At 42.9% G+C, this 14756-nt stretch overlaps 1 protein-coding gene across 2 annotated transcripts; it reads left to right on the top strand.

The window, feature by feature from the left end:
- Nucleotides 1-2086: 2086 nt before the first annotated feature.
- Nucleotides 2087-14586, top strand: hjv (hemojuvelin BMP co-receptor). Of its 2 annotated transcripts, none has more exons than XM_020710515.3 (4): nucleotides 2087-2314; nucleotides 8332-8467; nucleotides 10256-10785; nucleotides 11814-14586. In XM_020710515.3, the coding sequence occupies exons 2-4, from the start codon at nucleotides 8374-8376 to the stop codon at nucleotides 12426-12428; spliced, it is 1239 nt and encodes a 412-aa protein (XP_020566174.1). In that variant the 5' UTR covers nucleotides 2087-2314; nucleotides 8332-8373; the 3' UTR covers nucleotides 12429-14586. The 2 variants fall into 2 exon arrangements, with proteins under 2 accessions (XP_020566174.1, XP_011484158.1); XM_011485856.4 differs by lacking the exon at nucleotides 2087-2314 and adding an exon at nucleotides 2340-6840.
- Nucleotides 14587-14756: the final 170 nt, after the last annotated feature.

Genomic DNA, 14756 nt, shown 5'->3' with positions numbered 1-14756 from the left:
GTTCTGATGGAAGTTTCTTCCATTAACATCCTTTAATATGAAATGTAACTTATATTATCAACACTACAAATGTCAGTTTTTCCTTTTTTTCAGTTTTACCTTATAGCTGGAGGGAAAAATAACTGACTCAGTTCCCTTATGTTTTACTTCCTCAGAAATATTACATCAACATGTTCAGTTTTTGTTGTATTTAATTCTTCGTGTGAATAGAAACCATTTTTTCTCTTTGAATCCTCCAAAGATGAAGATCCTTCATCATCAGATCACTCAGCCTCACCTAAAACCCAAGACCTCAAAAAGATGCCAATTCAGAGATGAATGTTTGGAGAATAAGAACGTTTACATGTGGAGGTGAGAGAAGAATCTGTGAAAATCTATCTGTGTATTCATGATCCTTTATGATGTTACGTTTACTTTACAATTACCGGTATGAAGCCCATTGAGACGACTGCTGTTGTGATTTTGGGCTGTTCTAATAAAATAGAATTGAATTGAGGATCATTTACAGGTGGAGGTCGATGCTCATTTTCATTTTTACTTGTTCTGTGATAAACCCAGAGAAAGAAAGAAGACTCACCTCTGCAGATTCTGTTCGTTCTGCTGCATGGTCCTCCAGCACCGGGTCTGGGTCAGTACCACCCCTCCCGCCTCACTTTGCCCCCTCCCTCCCCAAACACTAACAAAGGCTCTGAGGGCTGCTCAGTGAGGCGGAGAGGGGCCCTGCTGCAGGCTGGAAGGGCAACTGCTCATCTGTACACACATGTATTTGCACCCACACACACACATTTACACACACACACATACACACACACACACACACATGCACACACACATGCACACACTCATACATGTACACACATACATACATGTACACACATACATGCACACACACATACAGTTACACACACATCCACACATACACATGTACACAAAAATGCACACACACACACACGTACACACACCCATGCACACACACACATGCACACACATATGTACACACACACACACACATACATGTACACACACACATGTACACACACACACACATGCACACATACAGTCATGTACACACACATGCACACACACATACATGTACACACACACACACACATGCAGATATAAGCTGAGGAAAGCTTCTCAAGCATCAGGCTTTCTGTTTGAAGCAGGTGATGCTAGAACAATCAGAAGTTTCTCTTCTGGAGAGTCTGAAACTAGTTGAAGAAGCCAGAAAGAGAGTTTATGGCGCCCCCTGCTGTCTGTCCCCTTAAACCACATGACTTCCAATGGTTCCTACCCCACAAGTCAGACAATTTTTCTGCATATTATCAGCGTCTGCTCTGGTCACAAAGTCCGGTTAGACTATTTAGGGACATCCCAGCAAGGTCGGGGGTGGGGGACTTGATGCTTTTTGTCATATGGCCATGGGGGTGGCATGCCCCCTGCAGCATGGTGTGGGGGGACCCCCCCAAGTAGCTCCTCTGACATAGTTGATGCTCTCCAGCAGATGTCGGTGAAATTGCCCCACAGTCTGGGCTAGTGGTTGTTGGGGGGGGGGGGGGGGGGGGGGGGGGCTTGTGATCACACACACATACAAATTGAAAATGATGCTTCTGATTTTGGCGATTTTATTGATGTATATTTTGGGGAACTATGCATTTGAAACTGTTTTAAATGTTATACGAGTTATGTTAATTTTATGTCATTTTTTTAATGCAATTTAACGCTATATATGTACATTTTTACTCTGTTTTACTCATTTTATTTTAAGTCTCTAGGTGGCTGGCCATGGTCAGAATGGGACAGAGGATGGAAATTAGCCTAGGCTACAATCCTGCATATTTACAGTGTGTCTTTACCTTTAGAGTATTCTACAATGTTTGTTGTATGCATTGTCCCTTAAATAAATAAATACAAATACAAAATACAAATGATGATCATGATTTTATGAATTAAATCTATTTTGCTTTAAATTGTTTGCATCGCCTTCAGGAAAGTAATAAATCAAAGTGGAACCAAAGTTCCAGGTCATAAATAGATTTCTGCGTCTGAAATAAAAATAACCACGTGTGTACGCGTGTGTGTGTGTTGTGTGTGTAAGTGGACAGTTGTTGTGCAGCAGGTAGTTCTCTGGGATTTATTTAGAAGAGCCTGAAGCTCCCCGACAGCTGTGAACAGGAACCAGACCGGAGCCTGCAGAGTCCTGGACAGACCACAAGAAACTTCAGGCAGAAACGTGGAGTTTCCGGCAGGTTCTGGAGCCTCGGGGGGATTTTCCCAAACCACACTGATGACCTCTGATCACAAATCAGCCGAGGTAAGACTGACTTGACAGAAGAAGGCTGCAGAGTCAGACAGCAGAAAATTAAGCTTTTAATTTTCTTGTTCTTCAGCTCAAACATCTATCACATGCAGATCATGTTTGGTGACCTCTAACCTCCAGCTCAGCTTCCTGACAATAGCTGACAGGGTGATTGGAGTCTCATTATTAACTCATTAAACTTTTGGTTTCTAAACTCTTATCATCTGGGTCGGTCTTGAAGGAGGAACCTGAACAGAAGCAGCTTTTTTTTCTATGATAGAAAGTTCTTTTTCTGTCCTGAACAGATCTCTTATCAATAATCAGTTTAGGTTGACCCTTAAAATCTACTTTTTATCTTTCTCTTTTAAACCTGGACCGATTACTTAACTTATTGTTTTATTATTGATTAGTGAAAGCTTAAAGCTTCAGTCACATGGAGCCATGTGGGGTGGGGGGCTGACCCACTCTGGTTCTGTGGGTTGTGGTTGTCCGGGTCCATGGAGAGTCATAGAGAGGAGCGGCTGCATCTCAAGGAGAGCTCAGGTGTGTCTGCAGGTTCTTTAAGACTCATACAACCACCTTAAGAGACGTCAAAAAAATGGGACGTACCATTGTCGTGCGTGTGGTAAGTGTATTATGGTAAAGGACAATGGAAAGTTACTCACACTTATAATGTACGGGTGACGCTGTCATATGGCGTCCTTATGCCACGCTCTATTCCTTAGCAAGGTGTGACTATCGCCTCCTTACTGACTGCAGAGAAATGCCTCATGCACGGAGCGTGCACGGGGTACATAGGTTTTAGAGATTCCTATATATATTCTCATGTATTTATCCACATCAATAACTCAATTAAGCTTCAAGCACAAAGTCTTGTGCAACTTTATAAAAATCTAGATGCATCAACATATGCATCAGTTTTTTTTAATGCATCAACAAGAAAGTTAACAACTAACATGTAACTTTGGTTTGTTATTCATTCATCTTCTTCCGTTTTGTTCCTTTCGGGGTCAAAGGGCTGCTGGAGCCTATCCTTATGGGCGACGGCAGGGGGCACCCTGAACAGGTCGCCAGTCTGTCACAGGGTCACATATCACACATCCATTTACACTTACACTCACACTGGACAATTTAGAGTTTCCAATTGACCTATGAAGCCTGTTTTTGGACGATGGGAGGAAGCTGGAGACCCCAAAGAAAACCCACGCATGCACGTTGATTTGTTATATCTTTAAATAAAAATAAAAAAGAATACATTTAGCATTATTCCCACCTTCGCTTGCAGTTTCAATCATCGTTATGTATAGAACAAAATCCCAGACATTCTTTCAGTATATTTAGACACAAATATCCGTGAAACGATGCGTTTATTTATAGCTGTGTGTGATGAAGCTCCGAGGGCAAGTGCAGTTTAAATTTAGCCTCCACGCCCTCAACACACCCAGGTTTGTCTGCCAAACCATGTTTCACAGACCACTGACTTTATTAAAGAATACACAAATACTTAAATAAATGCCTATCTGGAGGTTGAAGCACATTTTAAAAGTGTGAACTGGTTAAAGTTCACAGGCCGCCCCACTGATATACAACGTTGCTACTAGATTAGTGAATTTATGAATCTGAAAAACCAAAACATGACAAATTGGGATCAAATTAGGTAAGACTGGAAAAGAGAGTGTCAGTCAAATAAAAGAGATATGAATCAAGATTACATAATAAGTTGTTAAACTTAAAACCATAATTATTGTAGCACTTGTTGTCAGAGTAATAATAATAATAATGGATTAGATTTATCTGCGCTTTTCCAGTCGCTCAAAGCGCTTACAATGTGTCCATTATTCATTCACTCCTCATGTATACTTGGTGATGGTAGAGGCATGGCTGCCAGTTCACGCTTATGGTCCCTCTGACCATCACCAGGACATTCATACACATTCACACACCAGTGGAGCCACACTAGAGGCAAGGAGGGTGAAGTGTCTTGCCCAAGGACACAACAACACTTGACCAGGGGGAGCGGGGATCGAACCAGCGACCCTTCGATCATTGGACGACCTGCTCAACCTCCTGAGCCACTGAGCGCAAACATTTAAGCACAAATTTATGGAAAATTATTTTTAAATCATCTGGTTTTTACTTATAACAAAAAGTAAAGATTTTTTAAGTTTGGACGTTTTACTAACTTTAGCTAACGAAAATTATATTTTCTTTTTGAACTAAACCTTTGTCCCCATTGAGATCAATGGTCCTACTACAATGGTCGGTAAAGTAATAAAGGTCCCTGCAAGGTTACAAAACGAGTAAAACTATTTCCTTTACATGTGGGTGAATTATTTGAAGTCCTATTTATTTTTAAAAAACATAATCAAAGACTTTGTTTATGTTCACCGATATTCAAAGTAACAGTATTTGTTCAAAATAAGAACACATGTAAACACACTTTCTCGCGTTTACTTACTCATGGGGTCATAATTATGAAGAGATGTTTCAGGTCTTGATCACAACCCCTGATTCCAACCCCATCCAACCATAAAAAAAGCCTTAGTGGACCTCACAATTCAACACAAACAAAGCTCCACCCACCTACCAGAGCTCAGCTGTGCTCTGTGTGTCTGATGTTCTCTTGAACGGCTCCATGCCTGCAGTGGCTTTGCTGTCGAACCTTTATTAGAGCAAAACTGAGACCTCGAGTCATGATGGAAACACCTGAAACTTTTAAATTAATGTCATTTGAAGCTATATTTGTCCTTCATTTACGCAAAGCTTATTTTTATTTTAAGCATTTTTAAGGCATTCTACGAAATTAAAGAAGGAAAAAGTATGAAATAGTACACTTCACTCTTGGTAAAAATTAAAATATCCCAGTAAAAACTATAATTGATACTACTTAAGAATTTGAGAGTTAAAACAAAAATAAACAAATGCAAAACAAGAAATAATCACTAAATTAGGTAAATACATCTTCAACTTTGTAAAAAAAAGTTGTTCTAAGACTAAAAATCTGTTGCTTCTTCTAACTTTAGTTCTTTGACATGAGTGGCATGTGTTTTTTTTATCATTTCCTTTTGCCTTTAATAAAATAAAACTATTATTGGTGTTTTCTAAAACACGTCATTAATAAGTCAAAGCCCTAAAATTTGAGTGGATTTCTCTCTAATATCCTTGAAGGCAGCATGTTGGCGTGAGTTTGTTGGATTGTAAAACCGAAGGAATCCCCTGTTGCGAAACATTTTTCTGCCTGAGGTGATGCCTTTGCTCCACATTGTGTGGGTTAGGCATCCAGAATGAGATTTCTTTTTAAATTTGCTTGTGAAAGTGGCAGGAGAAATGTCATAATTACAGTCTGACTCTGTTTGCTTCAGAAATAATATAAATCACTCTGAAGTTCTGCATAAAGACAATTTTACCAGTTTTACAACTGTTTATAAACCAAAACTAGCTTGATTCCTGGCCCCAAGCTCTTAATTTGGTTAAAGGGGAGCAATTTTTTTTTTTCTGTTCTCTTCCTCTTCCATTTAAATGTACAATTAATTTTATTTTGTTTTGATATTTTTACCTTTTAGGAATGATCTAGACTCAAGTAGACATGAGAAACCTAGCACAATGGTTAAACTAACTGAACAGGGCTAAAAACGGCATAACCCAGCTACTTTCCCTATATGTTGCAGTTACACAACGTGACTTGCTCTTATTTGTGTGTGTGTCTTTCCTACACAAGAAAGCATTGTGTGCATGTGTTTTTGAACCACCTAAGGATACACTACAAATGATTGAATGTAGTAAAACTACGGTATGTTGTCTCCCTTTCAGGCCTCTGACAATATGTAAGTCTGCCCCAAGACGCAACACTTTTTTCCTGAGGCTTGTTTAAGAATAAATGGACTGAAACCAGGTAACCACCAGGTGTTCTGTCCGACAATCCCATCATATTTGAAATAGAAACTGTGATTAAACTGTGGGAAGCATTTTGATTAATGGTCAACAATTGAACCACGATCTCCAGAATAAAATTGTTCTGTCCGAGTCAACTGTTTGCCCGCAAATTTGCCCAGTTTTGATTGGCGAGATTATATATTTTCAAAATGGTGATTAAGCTAAAACAATTGGTTTCTAATAGGCTTTATTAAAAACTAATGGATCATGTGACCACTGACTCAAATAAGCCCATCAACTTTCCTAGTATTTAAAAAAGTAATCTACACCTGCATGAATACATTTAACTATCAATAATAAACGTAAGATTAGCTCCACAGGCTTCCAGGATTTGTGGTTCTCTGACCACGCAGAGGTCTGGATAACACTCATCTGTTGACCTCTATGACGGCTTTCAGTATAAACCCCTCCCCCCTGTTCTGTTTGTTTTTTGATGATAAAAATGGGCAAACAGCGGAGAGTCCATGTTCTGGCATAGGCAGGTCAAGCACCACCGTCAGTCTAAGCTGCAACTACGCAAACTTTTTTTCTCTGCAAACGTGAAGTTCGAGGAGGAAGATGATGAGCTGAAGGGGGTTGGATCCTCCACGGCCTCACTGACCCCACAAGTATGTCAGAGGTTACCTTTACTGTTACTGGGATTTATGAAACCACTGATCAAGTAAAGATATTTTTCTGATGGAAAAATCACTAAATAACAGAAAATCAACAAACCTATACGTTTTACATCCGTAGATCCGTCAGCTTTCTGGTTTAGCACAAAGTTTGGTTTATGTGTCTCAATCAGAAACTGTGAGAAGCATGTCGGAGCCTCATCATCTGTTTCCACAAAGATTTTAGTCAGTCCTGCAGCCCCCCCATCTGACACCTTTTATTAACTCCTTATTGGTCTGTAAACTCAACTTTTAATCTTGTATTAAGAAAAAAAAGCTGCAGTTTTTCCATTGACTTTAATTCTTCATTAATAAGTATTTTTGTGATGTTCCTCAGAGAAAATAGGATTTGAATTAAACTTGTTAAACTTTTGGTAATGTTTAAAAATTCAGGAGTTTATGATTAGCTATGGCTATTGAGAAACACTCTTAAAAAATTTGTTGTTTCACTGAAGAAAATTTATTTATAATCTGAATAATTTTGCTCATATTGAAGAAACAAAGTTCTGCTAAAGAAAAAAAGAAAAAAAAGAAAAGACATTACTAAGTTTAAAACCAAATTAATTTATCACTTTTTGATGTAATTACTTGTTCTGAAATGTCAGACAGAAAACTGTCTTTGCTGTTTTTTTTTATAAGTCCATAAAGAACCATCAGACCTTTTTCAAGATTTATAATTGTTAGGGCTTCACAATCATCCATCTGTTTTCTTCTGCTCATATGGAACCAATTGGTGGGGGCAACAGTCTAAGCAGAGATGTCCAGTTGTTCTTCTTCCTGGAAATTCTTCCAGCTTCTTCTTAGGAATATTGAGAGCTTTCCAGGCCAGCCAGAAATTATATTCTCTTCAGCTTTTCCTGGTTCATCCCCCCAGGCCTTTGCCCTGTGGGACAGGTCCAGAACACCTCTCCAGGTATGCATCAAAACCAAATGCCAGGGCCACCTACGATGACTCCTCTTAAGTAAGAGGGGCAGCTTCTCTACTCTGAAAAAGCTCTTCAACCCATCTCTAATTTGCGCTGGAAGCTCATTTTGGCTGGGTGTCTCCAGTACAATGTTTTTTTGGTTGTGACCCAAAGCTAAAGACCACAGGTGTGTTGGAACAAAGATTGGTCCAAAAATTGATAGCTTTGGTTTTTGTCTCAGCTCTTTCTTCCCCAAAACGGATCAGCACAGTGACCACATAACAACGGATGCCGCATAAAATCCTCTGATTGATCTCACACTACAGTCTTCCCTCACTTGTATGCAAGACCCAAGATTCTCAAACTCCTCCACTGTGGGCAGGATCTCTCCACTCAGAGATGACAACCAACCTTTGCATGGGGTTGGTGGTGCTGATCCTCACCCCAGCAGCCTCCCACTTGGACATGAACCAGATCAATGACTCAAAAGGTCACAGATAGTTTTAAAAAAAAAATCTAACTTACCTCTGTGTGGTTTCAGGACGGTCCTCTCCTGTGAGTCAGTCCTGAGGTTGCCCTGCTGATGGAGTTTAAAACAGATTCCCAGTGCTCTTTGTTACCATGGAAACGCTACATCCACCTGACCCTACTGATGGTTCAGATGAATTTGCCTGAAGGTATGAGAACCTCAGAGGTGGTAACTTGTGACGATGACCAATTGTTCAGAACCTATCAAACTGTTTTTCTGCTATTATTTTGTGACTGGATTGTCCACACCTTTTTGCACTGATTTTCTTAGTCCTCTGAATCTATTTTGACGCAGACATAACTGTTTTTTTCTGGAAATGCTAACACCGCTGCTCAAACTGCAACTCTGGTCTTAATTTGCAATCAATGAGCCCAGAAGAAGAGCTCTACAGCAGGGCTGTCAGAATCCAGGCCTTTGAGGGCCAGTGTCCAAAACTGTTTTCCAACCAATCTCCCACTGAAGCTCCTTATTGGCAGATAGGCGGGATTCCTGGAAAACCAGTAGAAGACCGGCCTTCGAGGCCTGGAGTTTGACCCCCCTGCTCCACAGGGATTACGTGTGGTCTGAGTCCTTTAAAAATTTAAATAAGCATTTAAGTGAAATTCAACTTGGAAACATGCCACACATGGTTAATGAGTGTTTTTAAACCAGCAACCTTTCATGAAAAAAGAAACCTCTTTTGTTATCCGTTAAGGCCTGTACACACCGGGCCGAATATTCGCCAGCCGTTATTCGCCAGCGTTTTTCAACACGTTTTTTGTGCTTACACCAAAGCGATTTTCGCTGACGATGAGCCGAGCAAACATGCAATTTCATTCCCTGACATTAGATGGCGCTTAATGTAAAACAGAAATACTCCTGTACACAAGGTGGCGCTGCGCAACTTTACGCTTCTTAAAGTCGCTTTTCACTCAGAAGAAGAGAGCAAGTATTTACGCGCTTGTCAGAATCCATCAAAGAAAACATGAATATTTCCAGCACCAGTTGCTCCAGCTCCAGTTCCAGCGATGAAGAAATTATTGTTCTGTAGATTGATGAAAGACGTCGATTTTGGGTACATCCCATAGTTACGAGAAGAGAAGAACATGGGGAGTTTTATCAACTGGTACAAGAGCTGAAAATGTATCATGAGCGTTTTCGGGGATATTTTAGAATGTCCGTCAGTGAGTGCATCTTCTTCGTCTTATTTCTTCGCGGCAGTGTAGCGTATATCTTCTTCGCCGTGACGTATGTGTGCTCAGCAAGACAGTTTTGTGTTTGAGCGCCCCCAAATTGTGTTTTACTGTAAACCAAACCAAAAAAACGAACCCGAGGCCTTTTTTTAAAAATGACGCTTTTATGTGTGGCGTTTTTCGCGTCAGTGTGAACACTCACATTGGTGCCCTTTGTTTAGTCACGAGGCGTTAAATGTCGGCGAATATCGCGCGCGAAATTCGCCTGTGTGTACGGGCCTTTAGTTTATTAAAACCTTTATTCTGACAATATCACTTCATCTCCTGACAGACTCCCTCTTCTGTAAAGAAACTCGATTACTACTTCACTTCATTCCTTGATTCAATGTGCAGAGCTGTTGTTTTCTTATAAAGCACAAGGATTTCTTTAATGCTGGGGTCAAACTGTAGTGAAATGGTTTTAGACTCAAAGAGCTGGAATGTCATGTGGACTTAATCATGGCGACCCGAGACTTGTTCTAGTTCACAGAGTCCTGACTTGGGTCCTGTCCGCCACTGGTGCGTGTCAGTGTCGGGTTCCTATGTCGGAGAGTCCTGTACTTATCTGTATTTTTAGTTTTCTGGGGGCTTCACTCTGTAGAAATTTGGGGAAACCGTAACGGCACATTCAGAAAAATTTGCATGCGCCCCTGGTTTGACATGAGTGGAAGAATGAAGGTCCTCAGACCCTGTTCAGATGAACTCTCTCTCTGATCTATTTTCAGTGGGATCCTCCTGCCATATCCTGAAGTGTAACTCAGACTTTGTGGCTGCAAAGTTGGACCTGGGGAGCAGCAGTAGTGGAGGGGCAGTAGGAGAAGCTCTGCCCAGCAGGGAGGCGGTGAATGCCGGTTACTGCAGCGCCCTGCGCTCCTACACGCTGTGCACCAAGCGGATGGCTCGGCCGTGCCGGGGTGACCTGGCATACCATGCTGCGGTGCAGGGCATTGAGGACCTGCTGATTCAGCATCGTTGCCCCCGGGTGGGGCCCACGGCCCAGCCACGGCCCCTACCTCAAGGCACGCTGTCAGGAAACACCTGTCTGTATGAGAGGAGCTTCTTTAACAGGAAGGGCCAAATGCCAGAGTACCTGCACTGCGCCATCTTTGGGGACCCCCATATTCGTACTTTTAACAACGAATTCCAGACATGTGCAGTACAGGGGGCGTGGCCTGTCATTGACAACGAGTACTTGTATGTGCAGGCAACCAGTTCACCAGCAAAGGAGGGGTTGTACCCCACAATCCTCACCAAGGTGAGCTCAAAGAGTGATGTTTGTTTTCAGAAAGCTTTTGTCAAACTCCACAGGATCTTCACTCTCTGCTGATGCCACAGGGGACTTCTGCTCCTCAGATCGTTTAGTGTCAGGTGTGCCAATCTCTTGCTGACAAATTTTTTATCTCCTGTTTTCTTCACTTTGGAAGCTCTGTTACACATTTAAAAACACAAGGAAGTCTTGGTTGAAGTTTCAGTTTTACTACTCGATGTCACTAAACATAGGCCTCAGACCCATCTGTCCTTGAAGGTGGATGTGACTGTCTGCAGGTGAAATTTCGTGCAGGGCACACAGGTGACTTGCACGAAATATCAAGGTCATAGACTGCTACTTCTACGGGCATGCTGCATGTGGGCCACAGGTCGTAGTGAACATGTACACAACACGTGAAAGTAAGGGGGAAGTAGGTGAAATGCAGGCGTGCTGTACTGACCTTATGTTTTTTAACACCCCCCCAGCCGTTAGTGCTGTCACATGATACATGTGCGCACCCTGCTGCAGCCTGACTGTTAGAAATGAGGAAATTGTGTGACGAGTTGGTCCTGATACCAGCACAGCGACTCGGTGGAGTGTCCACCCTGACGGTAGGGGATTGTGAGTTAGAATCCACAGTTGGGACCTAAAAAGGAAAACAAGGCTTTTCTGCCCTCACACTCAACAGAAATGGATTGAGGGTCAAAACAACCACGTGGTTCCTGAGCAGCAGTGCACCGCTTCCCCAGGGGAGGAGCCAGAACTAATTTCCCAAACTCATGTGTATGAGACAATAGAAGGACTTACCAATGTTGAGACTAAGCTGTGGGACACACCGTCCATATTCAAAAGTGTCATGTAAGCAGAAAAACAAGACTTTTTAGTCTGTGTCAAAACTGATCTATCAAGCTTTTTGATTTCAAAACCTTGTATAGTTAAACTCTCAGTGACTTGGTTCCACACATGTTTTATCGTCACACCTCCACAGATCACAGCAGAACTTCTCGTGTCTTTTGTCTTGTGTTTCCTGTCAGATCACCATAATCTTCAAGAACTGGCGCCAGTGCATTGACCAGCAGCTCTACCAGGCGGAACTGGATAACGTTCCCGCTGCCTTCGCTGACGGCTCTGTGTGGAGCGGCGAGCGGTGGGGTCACCGCAGTCTCTCGGTGCAGACGCAGAATCCCGGCCAGCACGCTGAGATCTGGGCGGCACACATTGCCACGCTGCTGGTGGTGCGCCAGAACGGCGGTTCTCTCAGCTTGTCTGTCCGGTCGCCCCGCAGCGTGGTGGAGGCCTTTGAGCCAGAGCATGACCTGCAGCTGTGTGTGTGGGGCTGTCCCGCCTCCCAGAGGGTCAGCATGCTACGCCCGCCCCCTCCTGAATCTGTGGTGTCTCTAGCATCTGCCCATTGCGGGGCACTACTCCCCACCCAAGACATCTACTACAAGGCCTGTGTTTTTGACCTGATCACCAGCGGTGACCTGAACTCCAGCCTGGCTGCCGTCAGGGCCCTGCAGGACGCTCGCACTATGATCCCTGACAGGGAGGGGCTTCATCTACATCCTGTAACTGCTGCAGCTCAAGCACTGCCGCGCCTCTCACTGATGCTGCTGCTCGTCCTGCTGGGACCTCTGAGCCAGACCTGACACGACAGGAAGTGACCTCAGAGACTTTAACACAGTTTTGGTTCGGCACACAAAGATCCAACACCAGCAACAGAACAGCTGTGGAACCGATGCAGAACAAAAACGAGTTGGGTCAAACGTTTTGGAGATGGGGACCAGCAGGCTCCACCTACTTTTATTGAAGCATCTGATTGGTCAGTTTATAACTTGAAAAAAAAGGTATCAGATCCAGAACGGTTCTTCTGACCAAAAGAATGAATGAGGAACAGCTGGTAATTTCTCTATAGAAGTCTGTGGGATTTTGGCTTCTTGGAGACAGCAGGTACTTTCTGTTTGAAATGCCAGGGGGGCGGGGTCACTCAGTCTAGTTCTCTCATACAGTCAATGGCAAAAAAGGTGCAAACTATTATGGCTACTTTCACACCGCAGGCTGATACAACCCAATTCTGTTTTTTTTGTCCCTATGTGACCTGTATCTGATCTTTTTATGACAGTCTGAGTGACACAGATCCGATCTTTTCAAATGTGACCTCCGTCTGTTTGGCCAGGCCACGTGTTTCCAATCCGTACGTCATTGATACACTGCAAACGTCATCATTCTGTGTTGAAGTAAGCATGAACGAGAACATAGACATGAACCATGGCGGACGATGCTGCTGAGACCAGTCAGTGGAAGGGAAGCGAGGTCACCGACTGGATTCATGTTTGGGGTGACAGCTCTATTCAGGCCAAACTCCAGGGCTCTGATCGCAACCGGACGGTTTTTGAAAACATTTCCAGCGAAATGGCTGAGCGTGGTGTTGAACCTTTCCCACCATGACTTTTTTTTCTTTCCCACCGTGGTCAGAAGCGCGGGGGACCGAAGGCGGATCCTCCTTCGGGGTTCACTTCCCAGTTCGGACCCTCAGATTCTCCAGAGCGGGTTAATAAAGAGTCAATAGCAGTTCTGCTGGGGGAAACCTTCTTTTATCATCGTTCTCCTTCCTCCCTAACACACAACATGAATGCGCGCCCCCACTGCCCCCCTCTCTCTTACACACACGCGCTCGCGGCTGCAGCACATAAACATCCCCATTCCACAACAGTGGGTCCAGACGATCCTGGCGCCAATGCCTTCTTAAAATGAGAAGATTGTAATTGTGCTGCTCCTTTGAGAAAATAAATGTAATAATGCAAAAAGAGCTCCGCTGTTGACAACATTGTTGTTGACATCCATGTTAACGTTAGCTACTTCCACAAACAACAGTGACGTCGTTCACCAGTGGGTACTCTTCTGCGCATGCGGGTCACTTCCGGGTCATTTCACGGTCACACAGGATATCAAAAAAGATCAGATTTAATTGGAAATGTGAACGGCCTTGCAAAAAAATCGTATTTTTTCAAAAAATCTGAAATGAGCATTTAGCCCTGCAGTGTGAACGTAGCCTATTTTAGGGATCACATTGCTGGAGTTTTTAATAACTGGACAGTGATTCAAAACTACAAACAGAGAATGAGAGCTGCTGATGAAGTTTGCGTTTTTCCAACGTTTCTGCTGGACATCAGCTTTGTGGTCGTCTTGCAATAGAATTGCTAAAAGTACAGTTGGAGGGGGTTTGAATAAAATGTATTAATGAGAACAATTGTTAATAGGCAGCTAGAAGTCGGAGAAAGTATGGTCCACTGGGGTTCTGTCCTCTATTCTCATCAACTTCTCTTCTATTGGTAAATGGCGTATACTTATATAGTGCCTTTCTTCCTACAAGGACAAAGTGCTTTACAGTCACAGACCCATTCACCCAGACACACACACATTCACTCACACATTCACACACTGGTGGCGGCTCCGCTGCCAAACACAGGCGCCCGCCTACCACCAGAGGCAAGGTGGGGTTCAGTGTCTTGCCCAGGGACACTTCAACTCATGGGCGTGCAAGGCGGGAATCGAACCTGCAACCTTACGATCATGGGACGACTGCCCTACCGCTGCATCACTGCCGCCCTATTCTTGATCATTTATTTGTCATTTAGTTTTCATGCCTCTGTTTGGTGCAGTGCGATTCTAATATGCAATATCAGAACATAATATCTCATTGTAGCCTTTATATGCACACTTTTAAACAATATTTTACAACAGTAATAGATTATCCTGTAAAACGCTGTTTTTTCTTCTCATTTTGAATAAACTGTTGGCATATGATCATATTTAATGTTGTGATTACAAAGAAAGGAGTTTTTCTTTTTCCCCCCTTATTTGATTTAACCCTTGTGCTATCTTGGCTGACCCCCCCCTTCCATTGACGTGTTCTCCCTACCATGACAAAGGTGGATAAAGGTGGAAAGATTTCATGTAATCCATGGACACCAGTG

Source organism: Oryzias latipes, chromosome 16 (assembly GCF_053564925.1).
Source record: "Oryzias latipes strain Hd-rR chromosome 16, Olatipes_Hd-rR_3.1".
NCBI lineage: Eukaryota > Metazoa > Chordata > Actinopteri > Beloniformes > Adrianichthyidae > Oryzias > Oryzias latipes.
Note: the sequence above shows the minus strand (reverse complement) of the source record. Positions and strands in the feature narration are given on the sequence as shown.

Coding starts and splice junctions, on each gene's coding strand:
- hjv (XM_020710515.3), top strand. CDS start 8,374: ATGGAGTTTAAAACAGATTCCCAGTGCTCTTTGTTACCATGGAAACGC. Junction 8,468..10,255: donor TCAGATGAATTTGCCTGAAG/GTATGAGAACCT, acceptor ATCTATTTTCAG/TGGGATCCTCCTGCCATATC. Junction 10,786..11,813: donor ACCCCACAATCCTCACCAAG/GTGAGCTCAAAG, acceptor GTTTCCTGTCAG/ATCACCATAATCTTCAAGAA.